The sequence below is a fragment of the Nesoenas mayeri genome (assembly GCF_963082525.1).
Source record: "Nesoenas mayeri genome assembly, chromosome: 2".
NCBI lineage: Eukaryota > Metazoa > Chordata > Aves > Columbiformes > Columbidae > Nesoenas > Nesoenas mayeri.
In genome coordinates this window covers 147,101,759-147,125,669 of record NC_137543.1, presented here as the reverse complement: position 1 = coordinate 147,125,669, position 23,911 = coordinate 147,101,759, and the positions used below count along the sequence as shown (strand labels likewise).

The 23,911-nt window shown below is 37.9% G+C and overlaps 1 protein-coding gene across 1 annotated transcript in view; it reads left to right on the top strand.

Moving 5' to 3' along the window:
- MPP7 (MAGUK p55 scaffold protein 7) overlaps nt 1-23,911 on the top strand; it is a gene marked incomplete at its 3' end in the record, with an annotated part of 106,265 nt that overhangs the window by 41,855 nt on the left and 40,499 nt on the right. Inside the window, exons 3-5 of the mRNA XM_080339946.1 lie at nt 2,467-2,544; nt 6,673-6,753; nt 20,838-20,969. Coding sequence (XP_080196072.1) covers nt 2,467-2,544; nt 6,673-6,753; nt 20,838-20,969 — 291 coding nt within the window. The remainder of the gene's footprint in view (nt 1-2,466; nt 2,545-6,672; nt 6,754-20,837; nt 20,970-23,911) is intronic.

Genomic DNA, 23,911 nt, shown 5'->3' with positions numbered 1-23,911 from the left:
TCGTGTAGGTACAGTGAATTAATAGAACTTCCAACATGATGTAGCAAAAGGTAATATCTACAGCTGTCTAGTAAGAGTTAAATTTTCCCGCTTACTTGATTAGCTTCTGATTAGATTTGGTTAGGCGGTTACTCTCTACAGCTCCTCCATAATAAAATAAAATCTTAATAATTTTCCTTCAATGCTTAACTGGATTCCAGTGTCCACTGTTAGGAGGAGAAAAATTTGTTTTCAACCGTTTGCTGGTTATAGGCAGAGCAAATAAATGGTTAAAATTACACAGTACCTTGTCTTAAAACCATATTTGTTGCATGAATTTACATTTTTATTATTATTATTATTTTTTTAACCAGTAAAGAAACCTGCAGGTTTCCCGGGATGAAACCGGCTTCATCAACCGAGGCACTTCTGTTTTCTTTGAGAGGCATAGGGTAGCACAGGCATGTGCTTTTAGCCTCAGAGCTGACGGAAGCTCAGCCTGGATAAAATCAAGATGTTGGACGAAGCAATCAAAAAAATGATGGATTTGAGACTTTTTGATTTATTATGCCTTTTAGTTATTCAAGTTCGCAGTCTAAGTAAATCACAATTTTCTGCTAAACTCAGGGAGCTGCAGCTCCTTGTATTGTTTAGTTTCTGTGCTTTGTGAGCTAGAAATATGAAATTGTCCAGTCACTTATACTTTTTGTGACATCCAACATGGATTAGTCTTACTTTGCTGAGTAAACAGTGTCTACATAAGTTATGTAAAATTCAGACTCGTGTTCTGGAGTTAATAGCGCTTAGCATTTAGTTTCCAGATGAGGTACAAATACATGCTGTACAGAACAAATAGTTTTACAACTTAGCAACTGTGATGTCTTCAGGCTTGGCCTTGATGTTTCAGAACTTTGTTATCCTTTAACCAATGAAGTACAGAAATAATCTTATTAAGATTACAGAAATGGTGAAGGAATCAACCAAGACCTAGATCTTGCTTTGGCACGTTGCATTAGCAGAGTATCGTCTGGCTGTTACTTCAAGGAACCTGTTGTCTAAATGAGTAAAAACATGCGGACTGAGGAAGGGTTATGAAGCACAGCAGAAGACAGGAAAAGTGTCCTAGACATGGCATTATCTTGTGATGGGTCTAGTTGTGAGGAGTTTGGTTTAAATTCAGAAGACAGGTCCACGGGGGAGGTGAGGGCAGTCCTGGGCAGGGGGTGCTGCTGGGGGGGCGGGCAGAGAAAAGCAAATGTGGCAGAGGGGCGAAGGCCGGAGGGAAAATCAGAAATAATCCAGTCAGCTCCAAACACTGTCTGTGTGCAAAGACCACTGCCTTGATTGCTCTTTAAAGCTGTCCTGTGACCCCTCAGCAGCATGCTGGGCAGGGCCGGGGTATCATTGGGATTCCCCATAGACAAAAGGGGCTCCCAGCTGAGCTCTGCACCCCATGGCCTGTGCCAGACCTCGTCTTCCCCTCCTTGCCAAGCACACAAGTCCCTGATTTAGCTCCTTCTGCAACTCCTCCAACCATCTGGAGCCCATGCCTCCTTGGGAGCAGCTCAGCTAAAGCAGAAATCTAAGAATGGGGTGTGTTTGCATCAGTTCAGACTATTGTCGTCTTGTTAAAAATGTTAATTAATATTTGTACATCTGTGTATCTTCAGGAAAGAAATGTAAATAAAATTGAATATTTAATACAGGACTTGATGTCATTCTGAAATAACTTCTAAGAAACTTGTTAGAAGCTTTGAAATATTTTGGCTCTTTAAAACTTTCACACTGGAGAAAAATCTAAATTTTGAAAAGCATGACTTGCGGAGGAGGGAAGAGGCTGGATATTTAAATGATGGTGTATCCTTTCCCCTTTTGAAAGAACCAAAGCACACTGCATTTTTAATGTTCATAACTCCCCATTAAAAACTTTAAATGCTCCTAAATGACTTTAACTTGCTGAAGGGCTGCCTTTTTCTTTCAGATGTGTTAGAATTCATATTAGCACTATTTTGCCCTTGTTTCTGAATTATTTTAATGACGGCAGCCGCTCCACCAAGCTGTCTGTCAAGATGTGGGTGGCAGGCTATTATTTCACTTCATAAATCATAATTTACAGGGTTTTTTATATCCATCTTGGGGATAAACACTTTATGCTTTGTGTTTTCAGCAGCAATATAAAATGTAATTGATACTTAAAGCAATATGTTAAAATATGGACAGAGAAAGCCAGGAGAGAAAAATCACAAATGTTTAGTTTTCCTGTGGGTTGGTCTACATACTGAGCATTTTTTCCATCTGATTTCATATTCTTAGCACTTCAACAGAGGATGATGATGAATTACATTAATGTGATTGCTGCCTGTAGGTTGCTATAAGGATGTTTCTTTAGTTACAGACACTCAACAGATCAGTTAGTTAAACAAGGTTGTTTTGTACAGTGTCTCGTGCTGCTACAGAAACTTATCATTTTGTGCCATTGTCTTCCAGATTCATGAAAAACTGCATTATTATGAAAAACAGAACCCCGTGCCCATACTCCACGGTGCAGCAGCCTTGGCAGATGATGTAAGTGTCCCCTGCTGAGATCACTGGTACCAAGTTTCCCAAAAAACTGTCTGCAAGCAGAACTCCTCACAGTGCAAACATATGAATGTAATCCTCTGAGCTGAAATCATAAGAAGCTGCAAATGTTTCCAAAGGTGCTGTCATCACCGGGCTTGTTGCTGATATTGCTTTGATTTTTATTCACTTGCCTGTTATAAAAACATTGCATCTAGATAGCCTCTTGTTCTGCTTTAGTAACTACGTAATAGAAATTACAGGTTGGAACTCTACTGGGAGGGGAAAAGCTGTCATCTATTAGTGTTTTGAGAAAGTCACAGACAAGAGGAATGCTTTGGAAAAATAAAGACAAATGAGATAGCAGCACTGCTGACAGAACATGAAAAATGACAGATAGTACTACAGAAATGAAGCATATGAAATGCCCAGGAAGGAGGCTTGTTTAAAAAAAGTAAAAACAAACCTATTTAAGAAAAAGTACAGTGGTGATTTATTGATATTGGAGCTTTCCAAATTACCTTCATAACCAAAAAATAAATTGTAAAAGTGGTCGGCATTGATGGAGTAGTTAATTTCCTGTTACTATAATTTTTATTTTAAAGAAAAAAAATCCGACCTGCCATTTCTTGCTATTTGGTTAATTCTAGGATTCAGATGAATTGTGCACACACCTGTATAAACTATGACTGAACCTGAGGTAGGCCAGGATAGAGAAATGGTTAATAAACTGTGGTTTAGGTGAAATCTTTGTTGCAGGTTGTTTTTTGCAAAAGGCAATATGTATTACAATCTGTTTCAAATACAGCATGTTTGAAACTTCATATACTTTATAGATGTTTTTAAATCCTAACTATCTTTTTATATAATTAATAGCGTTTGATTTTTAAATTTTACAAACAGTTATATGTCGTGAATTGAGAATGGTAGCATTTTAACGAAAAACTAAATTAAACGTATTTTAAGTCTATTGAAAACAGGATATAATGTAATTTAATCATGTTTCAGTATGAGGAGAGCTATATCCTGTAACATACCAAATATAATAATACATTAGCTTTGACATCAGGCATATATTAGTAATATTTTTTTAACCTTCAAGTAGCTTTGAATAATGTTGATAGTAATTTTGAAAATTAGAAAGCTGGTTGAAATTCTCTTCATTAAGTTCTTGGTGACATATTAATAGTCCCTGTTAACATTTGTGTTATGGAGCTCTGGGCTAAAATTCTTAATAAGAATAATTTCTTATTTTTGGATGCAAAACTCAGTTCTTGATATTTTCAGAAATGCTGAGCAATCTCATTCTTTGTTCAGCCCCATTTAAAATGTATGGTTTTGCAAACCCCCAAATTAAAGTACTCTGTCACTTCTCAGTTGAGAGACATCGGGGAGTTTAACCCTATGAATGTATTATTATGTATATATGGCAGTATTTTTAAAACGCACATATGTTGGGACATGGTTGTCTCTAGACATCTGCCTACTTTTTAAGCACAGCTTCTTTTTAAAGATCCTCTTCTTTGTTTTGCATTTTTGCTTATGTAAAGCTGAACACCTGGTTTTATGGGCGGTGTCCCATAGAATAACGATGTCCTTTGGCAGCTGATGTCAGGCTGCCACGCTGCAGGATTTTCGGTGTTTCAATAGTTATCACCAAACTTTAACTTACATGCAGTGGGTTTTGTAACTCCAAAACCCATGAAGTTGCAGGATTCAAGTGCTATTCAATTTTTGGCACAATTGCCTAAGCAGTTGTCAACTTCGGAGATTTAAGAGCACGTTGGTGATATAAAACACTCTTTTATTTCAATAGGCTTTAAATTAATGTTGTGTCTTCCTAATGACAGTAACTATTCTATAGTTAAACAAAGAAGGATATATTAGCAAGTGAATATTTCCTGTTTGATTTATTAATAAAACTCAAATTTGAGGTGCGGATAATGAAATTGTTTAATGAGTGGGGTTTTATTCTTGTATTATTTTTTAAAGCAGTTTTAGAGGTAACAATTGTCATGAGGCTTCTTTTCTAAATGCGTTCATATTCCTAGCTGCCATGCCTTCTCTCCCCTCACTCCCAGTGACTAACAGGCTGAATTTCCCAGCAGCAGCTTGTCCCGCTGCTGGTCACTGTCACAAATCTCGGGACTTCAACAACAACCAACAAAATTCCAGTCCAAACCTGCTAGAAGCACAACAAGTGCTTCTATCTGGTGATATCTGTTTGTTAATCTGGAAACATGGCTTTGTCTTCCTTCTTCTCTATCAATCTTTATCTTCCTCCTCCTCTTCTGTCATGGGGTGTTACATGTGCCTTTAAGACTTCTGGGGAAATATTTTTTAAAAGCTTGTAAACTATGTGGGTGAAAACACATTTTTAATTCTCTCATCTGGACAAATATTTTATAAATTATGAGATTAAAAAGTCTGTTAAAGCAGTAACAAAATATTCTTTCTGTTTCTCATTGTTATACGCCTTATGTACCTGAAGTTATATTTGCACCATGAAAGCAAACACCAGTTCTGCTGTAGTTAATAGATGCTTGTGCACAATTCATTTGAGAGAAATGCTGAAGCGATCATCCTTACTGAGCAGTTACTAGTCTCCATCAATGAAACACAAATGCATGGGTTTTATTCTGTAGTGATGAGGAATGAAAACTAAAGAATGAAAAGAGAGCCAAGGGGGAATCTGTGTCATATACCTACTGTCATCCTATCGCAGGTTATTTTCAGCCTTGCAAAGCTTTTCCATAGAACATGCAGACTAGGCTGCAGTCAGATTACCTCAAGACTTGGCTTTATGTGCCTAAAATATTTCATTCTGACCTTTCCTCAGAGATAGTTTTCTAATCTTTTGGTATTAAGACACAAATATTGCTAAGATTAGCATTGATGTATTTGATGGCCTTTTTTCTATGAATTATAGTTAAAAGGCTGTGGGACTATAGGTGGCGAATTTTTGTTTCAGTCCTGTTGACCCTGTATTAATTTGAAAGTTAAAAACCAGAAAAAGTATTCAAACCGTGTCTGATGTCTATAATTGCCTCTAGAATTGTCTATTATGTGTAATTATGCAAAATATACTTCTATTCATTTATCTTGAAAATGTATACAAAATGAAAGTACAAATTTCAAATTAGGCTAGACAAGTAAAATTACTTGCTGCAAATAACCAATCTTTCTTTGAGACATTTTTATGATACTGATTTAATGCAAAGAAAATATGTGATTACCTGAAATCACGTTTTGGATTATGAGCCATGTAGCTCCAGAATTTTAAACTAAAGTTCAGTGTTGTGAAATATGTTTTAGCTTCTCTTTCTTCTGGAAAAATATTTCGAGTCTGAAATCCCGCAGTAAAATATGCCTCTTGAGTCCAAATTACTTGAGAATGTCATGATAAAAAAAACCTCAAGACATGAGCCAAATAGCCATGGGTTTGAACGATAGACTGCTGCTCTATTGTTCACCGAACCGCAATTTTGTAGTATAACCAGACATAAATTACTGATCTTGTTGGTAGGACGTAGTTTGTGCATTTTAGAGGCTTGAATTGCTGATGACCTGTTATAAGCTATATTATGATTAACCCGCTTCACATTTAACAAGCTCCTTCCAGTGTATGTGTAAACATAATAAAAGGGTCAGATTGCTTGTACTGTAGGGGCACTTTGCTTTCTTATCCCACTCCTAAACAGCACAGCTACTGTGGGTTTTTGGAAGCAGTGTGGATTTCACCACCTCATTCGAAACTGTTTTTTATAGACAGTGTCAAAGTTTGATCCAGTCATTTTTACAAGCAGTCCTTTGTCTGCACGCAAAGGACCATTCACTTAAATGAAGTGCTGGGATTTGCCCCCGTTGCTATAAATCAGAATGTGATCTGGCTGCACCCTTGCCAGAAATGATTACTTGTGTTAAACTGAGCCAACAGGCCTGGTTTAAATCTGGTCCACTGAGGGCCAGAAAAAGAAGCGCAGTGATTGATGGTGTTTTTCTTCATGCTGGCTTCTGTTTGAACACGCTGGAAAGCAATAACCTTGAACAAGATAGATTCTGGGTTGTCACTGATGCACTGGGTAAAACAGCGCTTTGCTAATGGTCTTTGTGTCGGTTCCATCTCCCACCCAGCTGGCGGAGGAGCTGCAGAGCAAACCGCTGAGCAGTGAGGTCAGAGAGCTGCTGAAACTCCTCTCCAAACCCAACCTCAAGGTGAGGACGTGTTGCACCTGCAAAGTGCTCTCTGTGCGGGGGTCTGCATCTGCTCCCTCGGGCTACCTGGGCTTTCGTCTGCTCTAACCAATTTGCCTGCTTTGAAGAAGGGATGCAATGTTAATCAGAAATACCTGCTGTGAAGAAACACATTTAATGTTGCCCGTAAAGTAGATACTAGATTTTTTTTGTCTTTTGCTAACTTCTATTTCATGAATTTATCAAAAGTTTGCTTTTGCTAGAAGGTTTTCAGTCATACCATTGATTCAATGACACTGCGCGTAAGTAACACAACCTGCTGCTCCAAACAGAATTCCTGATGGATATTATTGTTTAAAAAATCTAATTTTGAAAACTTCTGGGGTTCTCTGTGATGCTTTCATGGAACTTGATATGTCTTATCTGACAGTAGACTATAGGACCATTGAATTGCTCAGGTTGGAAGGAGGCTGTCTAGTCCAACGTGCTGCTCAAAGCAGAGTCAACACTGAGTTCAGAGCAGCTTCTCAGGGCTTTCTCCTGTCATGGCTGGAAGATGGCTGGGAGCAGACATTCCACAACTCTGTGCAGCCTGCTCCAATTACTAATTATCCTCCTAGTAAAAACTGTTTCCTTATATCCAGTTAGAAGCCCTCCTGTGTATCATTGTTAATGCACACGATCACATTATTTTTCCACTCCAAAGAGAATGAAGAATTTAGTGCTGTAGTTGGATACTGCAATGCTAATTAAATGCAGCAGTTGATAAGTTTAGGGAAAAAACTGTGGAGTGGAAAGGAGCCCTTTTTTAGACAGTTGTTTCTTTATAGTCCCTGTAAAACGCTGATCTCAAAACCTGAGACACTATCATACCTTCAAAGTACTACAGAATTTTTAAGAACAATTATGCTTCCTTTTTAAAGATTATTGCACAGTTGGTTATTCCATAATTTGCAAAGTGGTAAGCTGCTTTTCTCTGAAAGGGTAAGCAATGCCAATGGTGATTACAAGAGGAAATGTTAGTATCTCTGCAGTTTGATGCACCAGTCTTCACTGAAGGTATTTCCTTAGTGACTGTCCACGTGTGTTTCATACTTCTGAAGCTTTAGTGGATTGAGTCTGAAGACAGTTCCTTTCCCACAACTGCATGTCTCCCTTTTTTCACTTTCTCTCACCCCAGCTTGCTGTCTTGTTCCCCCTCTCTCTCACTTGGTCTCATTCACTCGCTCGCTCTCACTGCCTGTTACTTGGAAATTATTAAAAGCAATGTGATAATCTTAGTGGGATTTCAGGAAAAGAAGTGCTTTACCCTCAGCGTGGTTAATATGATTGAATAACTGCTGTAACTTAGTGAGTGTGTCTTGGCTGCAGGAGGAGGTTGCGAGCTGCAGGGTACCCAGCCCTTTGCACGGCCAGACTGCCCAATCCCGCACCAGGCACACACTTGCAGGTGTTCCTGTGAGTTAGGGGAAAGAACTGACAGTACACATGATATTTTCGCCTGTTCTTAATCTGCCTTCTCACAGCAAACATGTCTGGAAGAGATGGTAAAAATCCCGCTCCCTTCTCTGTCATGTTGACCAGACAATGCAGGACTCAGTAGAATCACAGAATGTCTTGAGTTGGAAGGGACCCACAAGGATCATCGAGTCCAACTCCTGTCCCTGCATATGACAACCCCACAGTTCACACCATGTGTCTGAGGACATTGTCCAGTCTCTTCTTGAACACTGTCAGGCTTGGGGCTGTGATGGTATTTCCAGTTCCTTCCCAATCTGTTCAGCTGTATCGGAGCTTATGCCATACATTGCGTAAGGTTTTCTAGCTTTTTGCTGTTAGGTTGATGGCTGGAGAGGGTTTCTTTATTTCTTTCCTTCTAGAATCCTGGAGCAAAATGATGTCTAGAACAACTCTTTCCCACACATCTGGAATTACTTGGGATAACTGACATGTCTTTTCCAATGATGTTGCATAGGCTTTATCTAAAAACTTGTATATGGCTTAATTTGGGATTGACTGAAACTGACTCTGTGTTACTCTGCAGGGAAAACTTTCCTGACCTGGCTTATAAGTGCAGCATTGGCTGGCGCCAGCAGGAGAGCTTCCCCTTCCCTGCTGCTGTGCTCCAGTGTTCGTGGTATGGTGAAGGGATGGTTGGGATTACCTTCCTGCACTGCATCGCTGCTTCCAGCAGTTTGGTGGTATAAAGGGACAGGTCTAGGAAGATGATGTTAACTTCACAGGTTTGCTTAACATGCTGCAAAAGGCTGGGAGATGTTTCAGCAAATGTCTGGTTATATGAATACTTCTATATTTTAATTTCATTTTACAAAATTGTTTTGTTGAAGGTATTTCTGAGTGTTTGCATCTGGTGAGTAAAGCTTTGACAAGTTTGTGGTATTCATGGTTTTCATCCGTACAGAAGTGTTTTGAAGAAGGAAATAATTTCTCCAAGGCAGTTATATTTATCAGACCTGAGATTTTTCAAGATGTCCTAGAAGTGATTCTAAAGTTTTGTCAGGTGCATTTTCTTTCAGACAAAATAAATTGGGCATTTCTGGTCTTTTAAATACTGGATACAATATCCAGTTATGTTGTGAGGGTATTTTTCCTGCTCTAAAATGTGGCATCCGTTACCGTAACTGAATGAAGTAACATTGGTTGTGGTTTATCTTGTATGATTAAAACAGATCTCTGGAAGTAGAACAGAACATGTAGCTCTGGGAAATGGAGTGGATTTGTTTATCTGTGTGAGGTACTGGAAGCCTATAGTAAGTGGGGTTCCCCTGGGTTCAGTACTGGGTCCAGTTTTGTTCAGCCTGTTCATCAGTGACCTGGCTGAAGAAACTGGGTGCACCCTCAGCAAGTTTGCTGATGATACCAAACTGGAAGGAGTGGCTGGTACAGAAGGCTGTGCTGCCATTCAGTGTGACCTGGACAGGCTGGAGGACTGGGCAGAGAAGAACCTGATGAAATTCAGCAAGGGCAAGTGTAGGGTCATGCACCTGGGGAGGAACAACTCCAGACACCAGTACAAGTTGGGGGTTGACCTGCTGGAAAGCAGCACTGCAGAGAAGGACCCAGGAGTCCTGGTGGACAACAGGTTGACTATGAGTCAGCAATGCACATGTCACGATCAAGTTAGCGAATGGTCTTACCCATCAGGACGCAAACAGGAAGAAGGGAAGCGCACACTAGAGTTACTCTGTCAGTCATGGGGCAGAACCCCAGTGACAGGCGCTGTAAGAAAAGACATGTAGTAAATACGACAGATGATCAAACTAAGAATGAAAGATTTTAGAACTTCCAAATTCTCTTGCACTTCTTTCTTGAATAGTAGATCATGGTTCTTTTTCTGACAAGCTGGAAAAAATTGAGTTCTTTTCGGAATAGTGCCATAGCACAAGGGCATAATTGTTACTTATTTTTAAATTATTTGAAATCTGAATAATTAAAACAATTAACTATAGGAATTAACATTTTAGAAATTTATTTTGTTGGTGTGGCTGTAAACAAAAATGTCTGTCACGAGAGTGAACCATGTTTTAGTCCATTGAACAATGTTATCCCAGTTGCACTAACTTTGAGACAGGCTTGGATAAATTATTCAGGTCTAACTAGCTTTTAACTTCGTGTTTATAACAGCAGTTACATTCCTGATCATTACATGTTAAAATGAGCAATTGACCATTTGAAGTTAATCCCTATTAGGGTAAATTTAGTGTGTTTTAAATTCATATAAAATATGTCCTTTGTGGTTGTTGGTGTAATGGGCAGAACAATAGTTATTTTAAAAGCTTATGCTGCTGTGCTAAAACTATTCCGAAGGATGTTTATACCTCTTATGACCCACAGGAAATTAGGTTTTTTTAAGCTCCTAAGGATGGCAGTGGTGGAGTCGATCTCCTGTTTATGTGTGCTGAAAGGTTTGCCAGCTGCCAGTCTAAAACATGAAGTGGGTACCTAAACAAGGGCACAAGGCAGGACTGTGAATGGTTTCAGTGCATCGCAGTGCACAGGAATGTGAGGTATTTGGATCACTTTGGGTGCTGTACCTGTAGCCATAGAGGGAACAAGCGGTGGACATACCTGAAGTATTTTTCTTGGCTTCTCTTTCATTACTGTAGAATGAATAGAATTTTGGAAGTAATTTTAAGATAACTTGCAGAGTGAGAGGAAAACCACTCCTGTATGACTGGGAATGTTTTCAGATTAACTTACCCATGGACAACTTCAACATGCTGTTCAGAGAAAATACAATTGTTTTCAGGGTTTTTTTTCAATTGCTTTCAAATGGCAAAGATGCATACACCAGAAAATTGTAAATAGGATTTATACTTGCTGTTTTATTTGCAGTTCATTTGAGGTGTACGACTTTCAGTTTCACAAAGCATAAACAATTTGCATTTGTAAACATTTTCATCTATTAAGTACCTCCTTGACTTTCCTTCAGAATAGAACTATGAGTTAAACAAAAGTAAAACTGCAAATAATGAAGCCAGTGCACTTTGTTCTTTGTAGAAATGGTTCCTATATTTGTTTAGTTTCCTTTAAGAAAAGAAAAAGTGCTGCTTTTAGCTTGAAGTGTACCTTTTCTGTTCTCCTGTCCTGTTCTGTTCTTCTTGTATTTACTGGGAAGTTTGTAAATTCTCTGATGCCATCATCCGTGGCATCTGAGGCTTACTGGATTTGCACAGTGGCCTAATAGGCTGTTTTGATCAAAGCGCTACATGTTCTGTTAAAAAAACAAACGTCATAAGCCTTTATCAGCAGAGCCTTGTAAAGCTGCCTTACAGTCACTGGTAAAAATTGACAATATGATTTACTGTGCAGGAAACAGCAGGCGTTTTTCTACAAGAACTTTAACATACAAAGCACTCAAAGAAAATATTGGGCTACAATAATATAAAACAAAATCTGGTTTTGCTTTGAAAATTCATGAAGCATTTATTGTAACATGTAATTAAAAAAAATCTCAATCTAAACTTTGTCTTCTTTCCAACGTTTCTTTTGTTATTGGACTTGCGGAGGATTTTCCATCAGGGCTTTTTCACTGAAATATGCAGTTTTTGCAGAGTCAACATTTTCCATTGGAAATTGTTGGGATTTGCCTACAACTGTTCAGGTTTTGCATCTGGAGAACCCAAATACAAATTTCAGATCAGTTAACATCTGAGCTGCATTTGGGCTGTTACCGTATCCTGGGCACTTGCAGGATGTTTTGGCCCTGTCCCTTTAGAGACCCATCTTACCCAATATACCAATGTTTTCTATTTTTACTCATGTCATAGGAGGCTGTTCTTCTTATGAAATATTCATGCTCACACATAATAACACAAACTATAATATCTGTTCTGGAAGCATAGTTTCAGATGATTTATAACTATTTAATCACCAGTGGTCTTTGAGGTTTGCTAATAGGACTCGTTACAAGAATTGTGCTCTTATAATATATTGAGAGATTTTACTATACAAACCAGTTTATTCTAATGGCAAGCTGGAATGCATTGTACTTCATACGTCAACTCAAAAGTTACCTACATAATCCTCATTTGCGAGATCAGATGCCATTAATTTGTAAATCTGCGGGAGCCTGCTTGATTTTGGATGGTATGCTGTGAAATATCAGCAGTGAGAGAGAAATATTTCTTTTCCCCCTAAGGTGCTGTGTGCTGATTACTGCAACAATAAGCAAGGACCACAGGTTTGATAACGTTGGTTGATGGATAAGCTGAGGAGAGGAGACCGTGCTGGGGAGACTTTGTTGGCCAGTGAGTGGGGTCCTTCTGCCCAGTGTTTCCTGCCTTTAAACTGTTTGCTGCGCTGGGAAGCCCTCCATCACACGTTTTGGCAACCTTGTTAGAGGAAAAATAGATTTTATTCTTAACTCTTCTCAGCTTTAGACCTTGACTTCTTATTTCCATTTCTGCTTGCACTCATAATTCAAAGGAGGTTTTTATAGAAAACCTTTTCGTGTGGGGAGTGCCAGGAGAGTATGTTGCCGTCTTTATTTCTGAATGTTCATGTTACTGGTATGAAGTAAAACAAAAATGTAATAGCAAAATAGTCTTTTAAAAAACAGCAAGAAAAGCCTTGACGGAGAAAATCAGAAAGCAGTTGTGACAGAAAGCAGTTAATGTGGTAGAAGGGGACAGGCTATACATATAACAATATACAATGTCTCATAAGCATAGATATAAGATGATATAAAGGAAATGAAAGAATACTGCATTAATGTATCATATTACCCTGGAAGTGCTCTCAGGTCCATCTCATGTGTTAACTCAGCTGATGTCTGACAGACAGCTTGTCTGTCAATCTTCTTAGACGTATGGACATGAGAATGCTAACTAGCAGCCAATATATAATAAAGTGATAGATATAATGAACGAAGGTGAAACCAGGCAGCTTGGTAGCAGAAAATAGAAGATTTGAAAAGTAAATCGAAGAAATTCTTTGGTTATATATACAGGCTTCCCCACATGAAGGAACCAACTTTAACCTATGTGAGAATGTTGGATTGCACACATGTAACTATGGCATTCACAATGCAACACGTAAAAGTTGGCAACGTTATTGAAGCTGGCAAATTAGTAGGAGGAAGAAAACAGTGTGGATAAAATCACATCTCATTCAAGTAGCAATTCTGTTTAGCTAATGAAAATGAGGAAACTACGCAATACGATGCAAACAGTCCCTTTTTCAGTTGTCTTTTTTTTAATGCTGATTTCAGTGGTGTTTTTCCCTTGCATTTGCCAGACTGTTCTATTTGAGCTCTCCATTAACTTATTTAACAGTCTCCTCTTTTCTAGTTAATTGATCAATCTTTGGTAGTGGTCCAGTATGGTCTGTAATAATTTTTTTCCCCTTTCTGCTTATTCCTGGGTTTCTAGTCAGTGGCAAAACTGTTCCCATGATCAACCTGTAAATCTGTAACCTGTAAATTTATAAATCTGTAAGTATCCTTATCAAAGATATTTTAGAAAGTTGCAAGCTTTTTTCTTATACCTGCTGTTTTCCTGGCCTTTTAAAAAGAATGTTTCTATTTAAGAGGCAGTATTAAACTTATTGTATTGTGTCTATTTTAACATTTTATAATCCTTCAGTTACAACTTTATTAAGTACTTGTAAAAGATTTGCTTATATATAATGATGAAGATAATACTCACTGCAGCTTTCAGTTCTCCAGAATGATACCTGAATTCAGTGAAATTGATATATATAAATACTACTTCTAGTGTTCAGTACAGAAAAAGTGCAGAGTAGGCAAAAGTAATTGCCTAAAAACCTAAACTGGTTGATTATTTTTAGTTAGGTGTCTTTATAGTATGAGTACTCCATAGAGGAATTTAAGGCCTCCTTATCATAAATGAATATATGTTATTTTCTGGAGGAATCAAGTATATCCAGATTCTTTTAACCTCATGGATCAGTAGATGTTTTATTTTTAGGACTTCATATATAATGTTGCTGTCAAATAAAGGCTGAGTCATTTCTAAAAGACACTTTTTCAGAAAGGGCAACTGCAACTTCAGCTTTTACTTTTCTTTAGTTTGTATTTGCACTTGATTTTTTTTGGGAGGGATGTCTTCAGGTGGCTTTCCACCAAGAAAAGATGCATGCTACTGCTGTAGACACTTAATACTGCAGGATGCTGTCACTTCTTCAAAAATGAATTGATGAGGGATTGCCAAGATATTGGAAGAGTGCTCCTGTCTTGGCATTTTCCACTCTGCAAACCGTCTATTTGTGCTCTTGGAAGTTACTTCAATAGGGCTTAAAGCTTCAAGAATGCTCTAGCTGCATGAATCATGTTACAAATGTAAAAGAGACTTTGTTAGATTCTTCACTGTTGATTTAAAATCAGAGCTTATTCTGCCATTGTCCATAACTGAGGGAAAACAAAGGGCTGTCATCTGGAAGAACAGTAACACCTTTAGCAGATGACAGGGACAGGCTGCGTGTTTCTGTGAACACTTGAGAACAGTTCAACTTCGGGAGAGTCTCCGGGGGCTGTGAACAATGAGCCAGAGGAAGCAGAGTCTGAAGATGCAGAAAGTTCGCTTTTCTGTTGGCTGTTGCTGTCTGGTCACCAGCTGCAGGTAAACCCATCAGTTCAGATCGGTGAATCTGAAATCAAGGAACTGCATTTTCAGGCAAGGAAATTACCCTTTTGTGAAAGGAAGTTCATATAGTCATGGATAAAATCCATCACAGTACAGGAAAAAGTAATATATACTGAATATTGAGCCAACTGAGATGTTGCTATGCTAAAAACATTAATATATGGTAGATATTAAGAACACAAACCCACACATGTACAGTATGTGTTTTAAACATTTTTAATCACTACTGTGACCCAACTACATCAAAGTCAAATTAGAAAAAAAAAGGGATTTAATTGCCAGCTGTACAAGCTTAAACTAGAGGGCAACTCTGGTTTAAGTACAGATGAGACAGTTGCAAGCACGGAATGTTTTTTCTCCTTTGTACGTATCTAGCTGTTGCATTCTCGCACAAAGTTCCATTTCTAGGGAGTTTATAGAAAATACATAGGAAAACTACAAAATTTCAAGGATGGAAAGAAGTAAATTAACTCTGATTTTTTTTGCTATGAATTAGTGTACCCATTGGTGTCCTGATTACAAACTGAAAGTCATATTTAATTTATAGGACTTATTTCATTTTTCTTACCATCACTGTCAACAGTTTTTTGCTTGTGTCAAATGAACACTGTATATGATTTCCAGTGGCTTAAGTAAAACATGTTTCTTTGGAAGTTTACTGATTTCTGTAGCGTTATGTGCTGTACATATTAAACTTGAGAATTTTATTCAGAAGAGAAAATCTCAGATTTCTGTAAGAAAGTGATTAGATTATTGCACCTTCAGAAGGAATATTATTACTTCTTTGCCTGATAAGTGCTTACGGTAGCTTGTTGGCTCACTCATTGGTTCTACTGCCAAAACCAAAAAATTCAGTTCACTGTTATCCCAGCCATCCTCTGGTTGCTTCAGCATCACAACCAAGTTTCTCCTGCCTGTGGGTTTTATTGCTTACTTCTGCTTCTAGATTATGCTTCAAGCTTTAGCTGAGCTGGAGAATTCAGCAAATGCAGTTGTTCTCACCTGTTGGTCGAGATGCCTGTTCTCACCTGCCCTCCTGTTCTCTTGTCCACCCTTCTCCTGCGGCAGGATGGGGCTGCAGGTGCTGGCACAGCGGGCACTGTTAGTGGGCAGAGTCTGCCATGCCCAGCCCTGTTCTGGTGGCTGTTTCACCACCCATTTGCTGGAGAATGGTATTGGGGACGTGGAAGCCACCCATACATCAATGTAAAGTCTAGTTCATCTACTCAAGATAGTAGGTTTAAAGACTCCTGTAGAAGAAGAAAGGTTGTTCTCTTCCCCCTGCCCACCAACCTAAATTCTTATCTTCCTTTTCTGCTGTTAAATTTTGTGCTGTTTACCACTTGCTCTTAAATGTATAGCTTGATTCTGACTACCTTATATTTTATTCCTTTTTTTTCTCCAGACTATTCTCAAGTCAAATTGCTTTTCTGAGCCTAGAGCCTGTATGCCATCACCATTACGCTACAGCTTTCTGCTGGTTTTATTCTCCTGCTTTCTAAATTCTTGCATATGTTTGGCTGTTACATCTTTTATGCTTCTCCTTCCATTTTGATGCTCCCATGGTCTTTCCTTCAGTGAGCTCAGTCTCCTCCCAGCTCTTTCTGCTTTCCTTCTTTGATATCGGTCACTGGATGACTTCACTCACTTGATTTTAACTTTATGCAAGTTACTCATAAATCAGTCTTTCCAGTCTTGAATAATTTTCTCCACCGACATCTTTAGCTTGTCCTTTTTCAGTCTTTTGTAACCCCATCACAGAGGACACCACGATATGGTAGAGCTCTCTGGAGGACAAGCTCTGCCAGGTGAGTCCAGGGGCACTTTGCTGATGAAGTTACTTTTCTGCTCTGGTGCAACTTCTCTGTGCCAACCTCAGTGGAAGTTACTGTCACCATAGCAAAGCAAAGAGGTGGAAAAACGTCTCTGTCTCACCTGACAGAGTTTAGGTTGAACTGCCAGAGAAGATGGCCAGTGCTAATGCTCCAGGCCGTGCTCTGGGACAGCAAAGTCATGGGCCATTTTGTTCCGTTTTGCTGACTCTGCTGCCAGGGCAGGGGTCGCTCCATGGGCAGGTCACCATCAGCTGGGTTGGTGGTGTCACCATCTGCTGCGGCTGTTGGCTTTCATAAAGGCTGCTTTGAGTCCCTACAAGTTTTATATTGATAATCTTAACTATTAATTATTTAATTTTCCCATCTTGTTTTGTCAAGTACCGTAAAGAAAGAGACTGGTTTGGTTTCTTTGTCCATTCTGTCTTGCTTCTTTACTTAACTTACTGTTCTCTAAAATGTTTTTCTAGACTAGTAAATGTAAAATATTTCTGAAAAGTAAAGCTTAAATTGAGATTTTTAATAATGAGAATTTAAAAACTTAAGGAGCTGTGTTCACAAGTCAGAGGCTACATGGGGTATTTTTACTCTTACAGATCTCAAAATATAAACAGAAGCAAAAAATAATATAAATTTTGTCATTGTTTTACAGGAGCAAAAGTGTAGTCAGTGTAGTTAAATGATACACATTTTTCAAAATATAGAACTGTTTTCATTAATAACATTCCCAATTTAAATAAACATTTAAGGTTTCAGAACAGTTTGAGAAAAAGGACTTTGAATGTTTCCAATGTCAGATTTGCTTTGTGTAAGTTGATAGTGTAAAATTTCAATTTATAAACTGTGAAATGATCAGTGATACCTTTAATATGAAAAATACAGCACTAGTTATTAGACATTTCAGAGGTCTGATGAAAGTATTCATTTCTAGCTAGATCATGTCTAAGAATTTAGCTGAACATCAATATTTATATTTAGGTAGTGCAGGAGTTTGAATCATACCTTCTTTCAAGTTCTAAATATGGACCATGTTTACATTAGTGAATCATAAGCATAGAACTTAGAGCTGAAATGAAATCTTTTTCTCCAGAGGTACTTAAATACACATGACCCAAATTTTGGATCCTACATGCATAGTTCTGAAAAGCTGTGTATTTGAAAACAAAAAACATTTTAAAAAATCATCTGCAGAGTTTCTTATTATAGGTAAAGTCTTAAAAATATGAAAAAAATAGTATAATAGCTGTGAATAAGTTAATCTCATCTACAAAAAGAAAACATTACTACCATTCCATTGCCATGTGCATTTACTGCACAATTATTCCATGTAAATCTTGTTCCTCATAAGATCCAACTTTTGTTTCTTCACACTTGTAATTTGTTTGTTTTTTAAAGAGTCCCAACCTTTTCTATAAAAGTCTAGCCTGACACAGAGTTTTTTTTAACTAAACATACGTTATATTAATTGCACAGTACAGAGCAGCTGTGCGTATGGTCATTTCTTCGTTGTGTTCAGAACATACGGACGTTCTTTCGAGGAGGGGCTCTGATCACTTCTAGTTGAAGCTTTGTTTGCAGGTTAATTATTGCCCCATGTCTGTGCTGCTGACTATTTCAAGAGCAGCTGCAGTGGGCAGAGCAAAGTGTGTTACAAGAAGCGATGATGGAGGACAAGCAGGAAAGAAATCCCGGCATGTTCAGCGTGCAGCATGAACAAGTTTGTGGTCATAGAAGCTCTTCTGGAACATTGACTGAGAAAAGACATAATTTCTGGCATTCGTGCTCTTACCTAAAATATGCATCTTTGCACAGGGATAAAAAAGTACTAGAGTTTTGGGAAAAGATCTTATGTTGAAAACTGTAGCATATTGTGGTTTAGTATGTTTTTTGGAAGGAGGAGGGAAGGGGCCGGTAAGTTCCAGTTGTGAGTGAAGAAAAGCTTCATAAATACCAGACATTGATTGACATCGGTTTATAATACTTAGGCCGCATCATTGTTTTGTGCGTGGTGTCCAGGATCTGGCAGTCAGAGCAGGGAAGTACCTTGTGAACACTGGTGGCATAATTCAGTGTAGCAGTGAACAGAATCTGTTCTGAAAGTTTCATTGTCAAGGGTAGATTCTTCTGAACATGTTTTAATTTGCTACCTTTTACTCTGGAAGTGGCGCTTTACATTATTTTCATCTGTTTTCTCTATCTGCCTGATTGTTTTTAAACTGCAATGTAGAACCTTATTAAATTGAACCAGACCATGAATGTGCCCTACATTATGTGGAAAAATGTAATTGCAGAAGACTAGTTTCAGAAGTCTTAACTGTAAGTAACCTGAAGTAAAAGCAAACACTACTTTTGTTTTAGTATGTCTTTGATGTTTCACATACATCCTTAGAGGACTGCATTGATTGCATGGCTTTACATGTGTAATGCTTCATAATACACATTGCCAGGAGGAAACATAGTTGCTGGCCTGAGGTTTTTAGCTCAGATCTAAAGTAAAACTAACATTTGGTGGGAGGGAGTGGGTAATTTCTGATGATAAATAGTACAAATTCATAACTGTGTCTTGGGAAGCATACCAGAAATAATTAGTGTGTTGAAATGTTTTTATCAAATTGTACAATATATGTAGAAATTAGTAAAACAATAGCAACTTCTTATGAAGCAGGTACGATCTTCCTCTCTGTTTATTTTGTTGAGGCCCTAACTTCAAATTTGAAGTTCAGAATTTCAAGATACGCTCTTTGCCTTCTGCTTTTGACATGATACCTTGTAGCATTGCCTGGGAGTTGTTTTCTGTTGTTACAGTCTAATCCATTCAGGAAGAAAAAAATCTGGAATACTGTAATGGAAGTGTCATGCTTTTTTAATCATTTGTATTATCCTTGAGAAGTTTCCGGTCATTTGTGTACTCAGCCTTTTATTAAGTAGCGAGTAAACGGATATCAGAGAACGATAGTCATTTTCTGTTCTTTATTTAATTATTCTTAATTATTATTGTAATTGTTATAATAGATTCATAATTACAGTCATTCTTATGAAACCTTCTGATATCATCCATGTCTACAGTGTTGATGTGTTCTGCTATATCCCAAACATCTCCACATTTTCCAAAATGCTTTATTTTTATTGTCAGGAAGGTATCAATTTGCAAATTACTTCTGCTAATCAGACTACATCTTTTGTAATATTGACTCTTTGGGAAAAAAATATCAGGTCAAAATTTAAATATTAATGTATTGAGGAGCAGCTACTTGAAAACAGAAGCAACTAGAAAAAGTAGACAGAATGATATGTATGTTAGTTGCTGTTAGTCCTGCTATAATGCATAGTTTTCACTACAAAAGTAAAAGAATTACCTAACTGCTTTTTTCACCAATTTAAAAGGTGTTACAAATTATGAAAACTTTTCAAAACAGAAAAGAACTTTAAGAGTTCTGTATTTAGAAAAAGCTGTAAATTTTAGATTATAGCTGAGTTTTTTTAGAGTGTTAGGAGAATGAGCTTTCTAACTTGGACTTTGAAGATTTTCAGTTTCTGCACATTCATAAATTATTTTAAGATTGACCTTTTTGTCAGATTTCATTTGGGTTTTCTTTGAAAAATCTATTGTTCAAGCAAAGTGTGGCCTGGAGAAGCAATGGAGAAAGAAAGGAGGCAAGACATGCATCAGGTGATTGATAAGCACCTGCCTGAACCAAATCGTTTCAACATTATGTTCCTCAATCTCAATCATGAATTCCACAATAAATTAAAAATTATTTTGCTCATTTGTTTCATAGAACTGCTTATTGTATCAAATACACTTTTTATCTAGGACTAGTAGGACGTTCTTACCTTAGGAGAGTTGGGCTTTCTCCTGTTCATGATTTTTGTAGTTTCAAGCCAATGTGCAAAGCACTTGGTATTTTTGTGTGTATAAAGACTCTGTTCTGTATCCACAGTTTAGTAAATGCATACGTTCTGTACATGAAAACACATACTCTATGGAGTTTTTAATGAGTTTGACGTGTGTTAAAATTGTATACAACAATTATATTCGATCTACGTGCATTACACTGGAAGAGTCAGGCTATGAATAATATCCTCTGCTTTGTCTTTCATAAATGTCTCAGATGCCAAATAACAAACTGACTGTTAATGTTTGCAGGCTTTGCTCTCTGTACATGATACTGTTGCTCAGAAGAACTACGATCCTGTCTTGCCCCCCATGCCTGATGACATTGATGAGGAGGAAGACTCAGTTAAAATAATCAGGCTCGTCAAAAACAGGGAGCCATTGGTAAGTAACCCTGTCTTTTATTTTGGGGTTTTGTGTGAGTGCACAGGGTGGAGAGTGTTGAGATTATGAGCGTGAATGGGTAACATTAACTTGAAACACAGACAGACAGACATTACGCCTGTTTATTCATAACATTCAATAATACACTTGTGACTTCCATTCACGGTCATTATAAGTAAAACACATGAAATGAATCATAAGAACGTGTTCTTTGATGGTGTTTGAGCATTATATATGTGGGCAAGTCTGAGTATTTAGATCAATAATATATTCATCTTTTATCTTGAATTCAAATCACGAACTTGTTTTAAAATGAGAGAGGGAGAATGAATCTCCAGAGAAATCTTGACCTTTGTTGTGAACTGTGCCTGTTACCATTCATGTAAAAAAAGGTGACCTTTCGATACACTGAAAAGAAAGCATAAAAACATATTTTAAAATACTTGAATTGAAATCTGGGCAAATTTAAGATGTCTGTTGTTGTACTTTGGACTATGAATACTAGAAAGTTAATATCTTCATGGGGATATCTGGAAAAATGAAAGGACTAAACGTAGGTTATATTATGAGAATATTAAAATGCTTTACTGATTTGATTATTTTTATTTGCTGTAGACTGAAAGTCATCTTGTATAAAATTTAACTATATTCCTTTTCTCCTGCAAACCAGTGAGAGCTTTATTTATGTTGTACTGGATATTTGTTTTAATGGATAGCAATCCTAAAGAAATATCTCAAAGTTACTTTGCGAAAGCCATGATTTTGTATTTGAGATGACAGTGAGAGGGCGATGCCTCTGTTAAGCATACAGGGGTAGCTTGTCTCACAGTAGATATTTTACTATTACTCTTATTCTTGATGGATTTCTGGCATCAATAAACATGAAGGAAGTTTTGGTATTGACTGACTGTAGGTGCCCATGGGCATAATTAAATTTTTGACCATATGGAAAGTTTTTGCTTTGTTTTAACATAGTAAATCTACTTTCCCCCCCCTCAATGTTTAAATCAGAGCTTTAAGTTTTCCTTTTCTTTTTATCAAAGAAATTCTTTGAGGAAAAAAAATAGCTTTAGGTTTTACTATCAGAAAGAGTATTAATTTTGAAAGGTATGAAGAAATTTGAACATATAGTATGAAATGAGTTCTAATGGAGCAGCTTATTTTTAGTGTTAATGAAAGCACACTTATTGTTGCTTTTTTGAATTTGTCAGGAAAATCTTAATAAAATCTTAATTTACATAGTTTTGTGTTTCAAACATGATTTGCTACTAAGACTTTTGTGAATTAGATACTGTAAGTTAATATCTCAAAGTGTCTTGGATAAATCGCAACTCCGAAAACAAAACAGATTGTCTGAAAACCTATATGAAATACATACGTTGTATATTGGCTTTTGAGATTTTAAGCACTCCTAAAGGGAAAAGTAGAGTTGCCTAAGCTGAGGGTTATCCTTGGACTGTTCCTCAGGTTCTGCTGTTACCCATCCAGTGGGATCCTCCAGATCCCGATGTGTCTGCTGTGGTTTAACCCCGCTGGCAGCTCAGCCCCACGCAGTTGCTCGCGTGTTTTCCTCAGTGGGATAGGGGAGAGAGTCAGAAGGGTGAAAGTGAGAAAATTCACAGGTTGATATCAAGACAGATTAATCGGTAAGGCAAAATCCACATGTGCAAGCAAAGCAAAAGAAGGAATTCCCTCACTGCTTCCACCAGCAGGCAGGCGTGCAGCCATCTGCATCTCCAGGAAAGCCGGACTTCATCACACGTAGCTGTGACTTGGGAAGACAAATGTCATCACTCCAAACATCCCTCCTTTCCACTTTCTTGCCCCAATTTGATTGCTGAGCACACCACCACCATATGGTGTGTGATATCCCTCTGGCCAGCTGTGGTCAGCTGTCCCAGCTGTGTCCCTCCCAGCTTCTGTGCACCCCCAGCCCACTCGGTGGTGAGAAGCAGAAAAGCGCTTGACATTGTAAGTGCTGCGCAGCAATAGCTGAATCATCCCTGTGTTATCAACGCTGTTCTCATCACGAATCTAAAACACAGCACCATATGAGCTACCATGAATAAAATTCACTCTGTCTCAGCCAAAACCAGTACAATCTCTTAAAAAGGTACATCCACACTTAGCACAACTCTTGTGCTAAAGAAGTAGCAGAGAGGAGTGGCGGGTTGTTTTTTTTCTTTTAGAACTTCCTTTTACTAGACAGGACTGTGGCCACGGAAAATATAAAAAATGTGAGATAACTCAGTTCTTCCGTTTAGGATTACCTAGTTTATTTATCAAGGTGAAAACAGCTTTATAATGGAATCTGTGCTAGACCTATTGCTAGGAAGAGGCAAAGGACAAAGGTAATAGCAGCCTGCAACTACCTGAGAGTGGGGAGCTCACAAGGACAGTGGAGTCAAACTCTTCTCAGCAGTGAAAGATGCTGAAACGCAGGGCAATGGCCACAAGTTGCAGCCATGGGAGGCTTATGCTGAGAATTAACAGAAGTATTTCAATAGGTAGAAAGTCCAGCACTGGAGCAGAGTAACCGGAGATATGGAATATCCAACCTCAAGCATAATGTAATGCCTGACTTCATCTGGCATTGACAATAGTCCTGCCCTGAGCAGGACATTGGCCTGAATGACCTACAAAAGCTGCCCTTCAGCCAGCATTTCTAGATTGTACTTTATCTGTACAGGAGAGGAGTTTTTGTGTTCTTTCCAAATCCCCTGTCTATCTCAATGTTTCATTTTTGTCGGAGTTCTGTTTTGCATGTTACTTGTTCTACAGGAAGACTTCAAAGGATAGTGTATAGTGTCCTTCTCCTTTTCCATAATGCACCTGCATTCCATTTTGGCATTATTATTGTTAATGTAAACATGCATTTCTTTGTGGCAGATTTATAGTGGCTTATTATGACACCATCACCACAATACATAACAAATCTATTA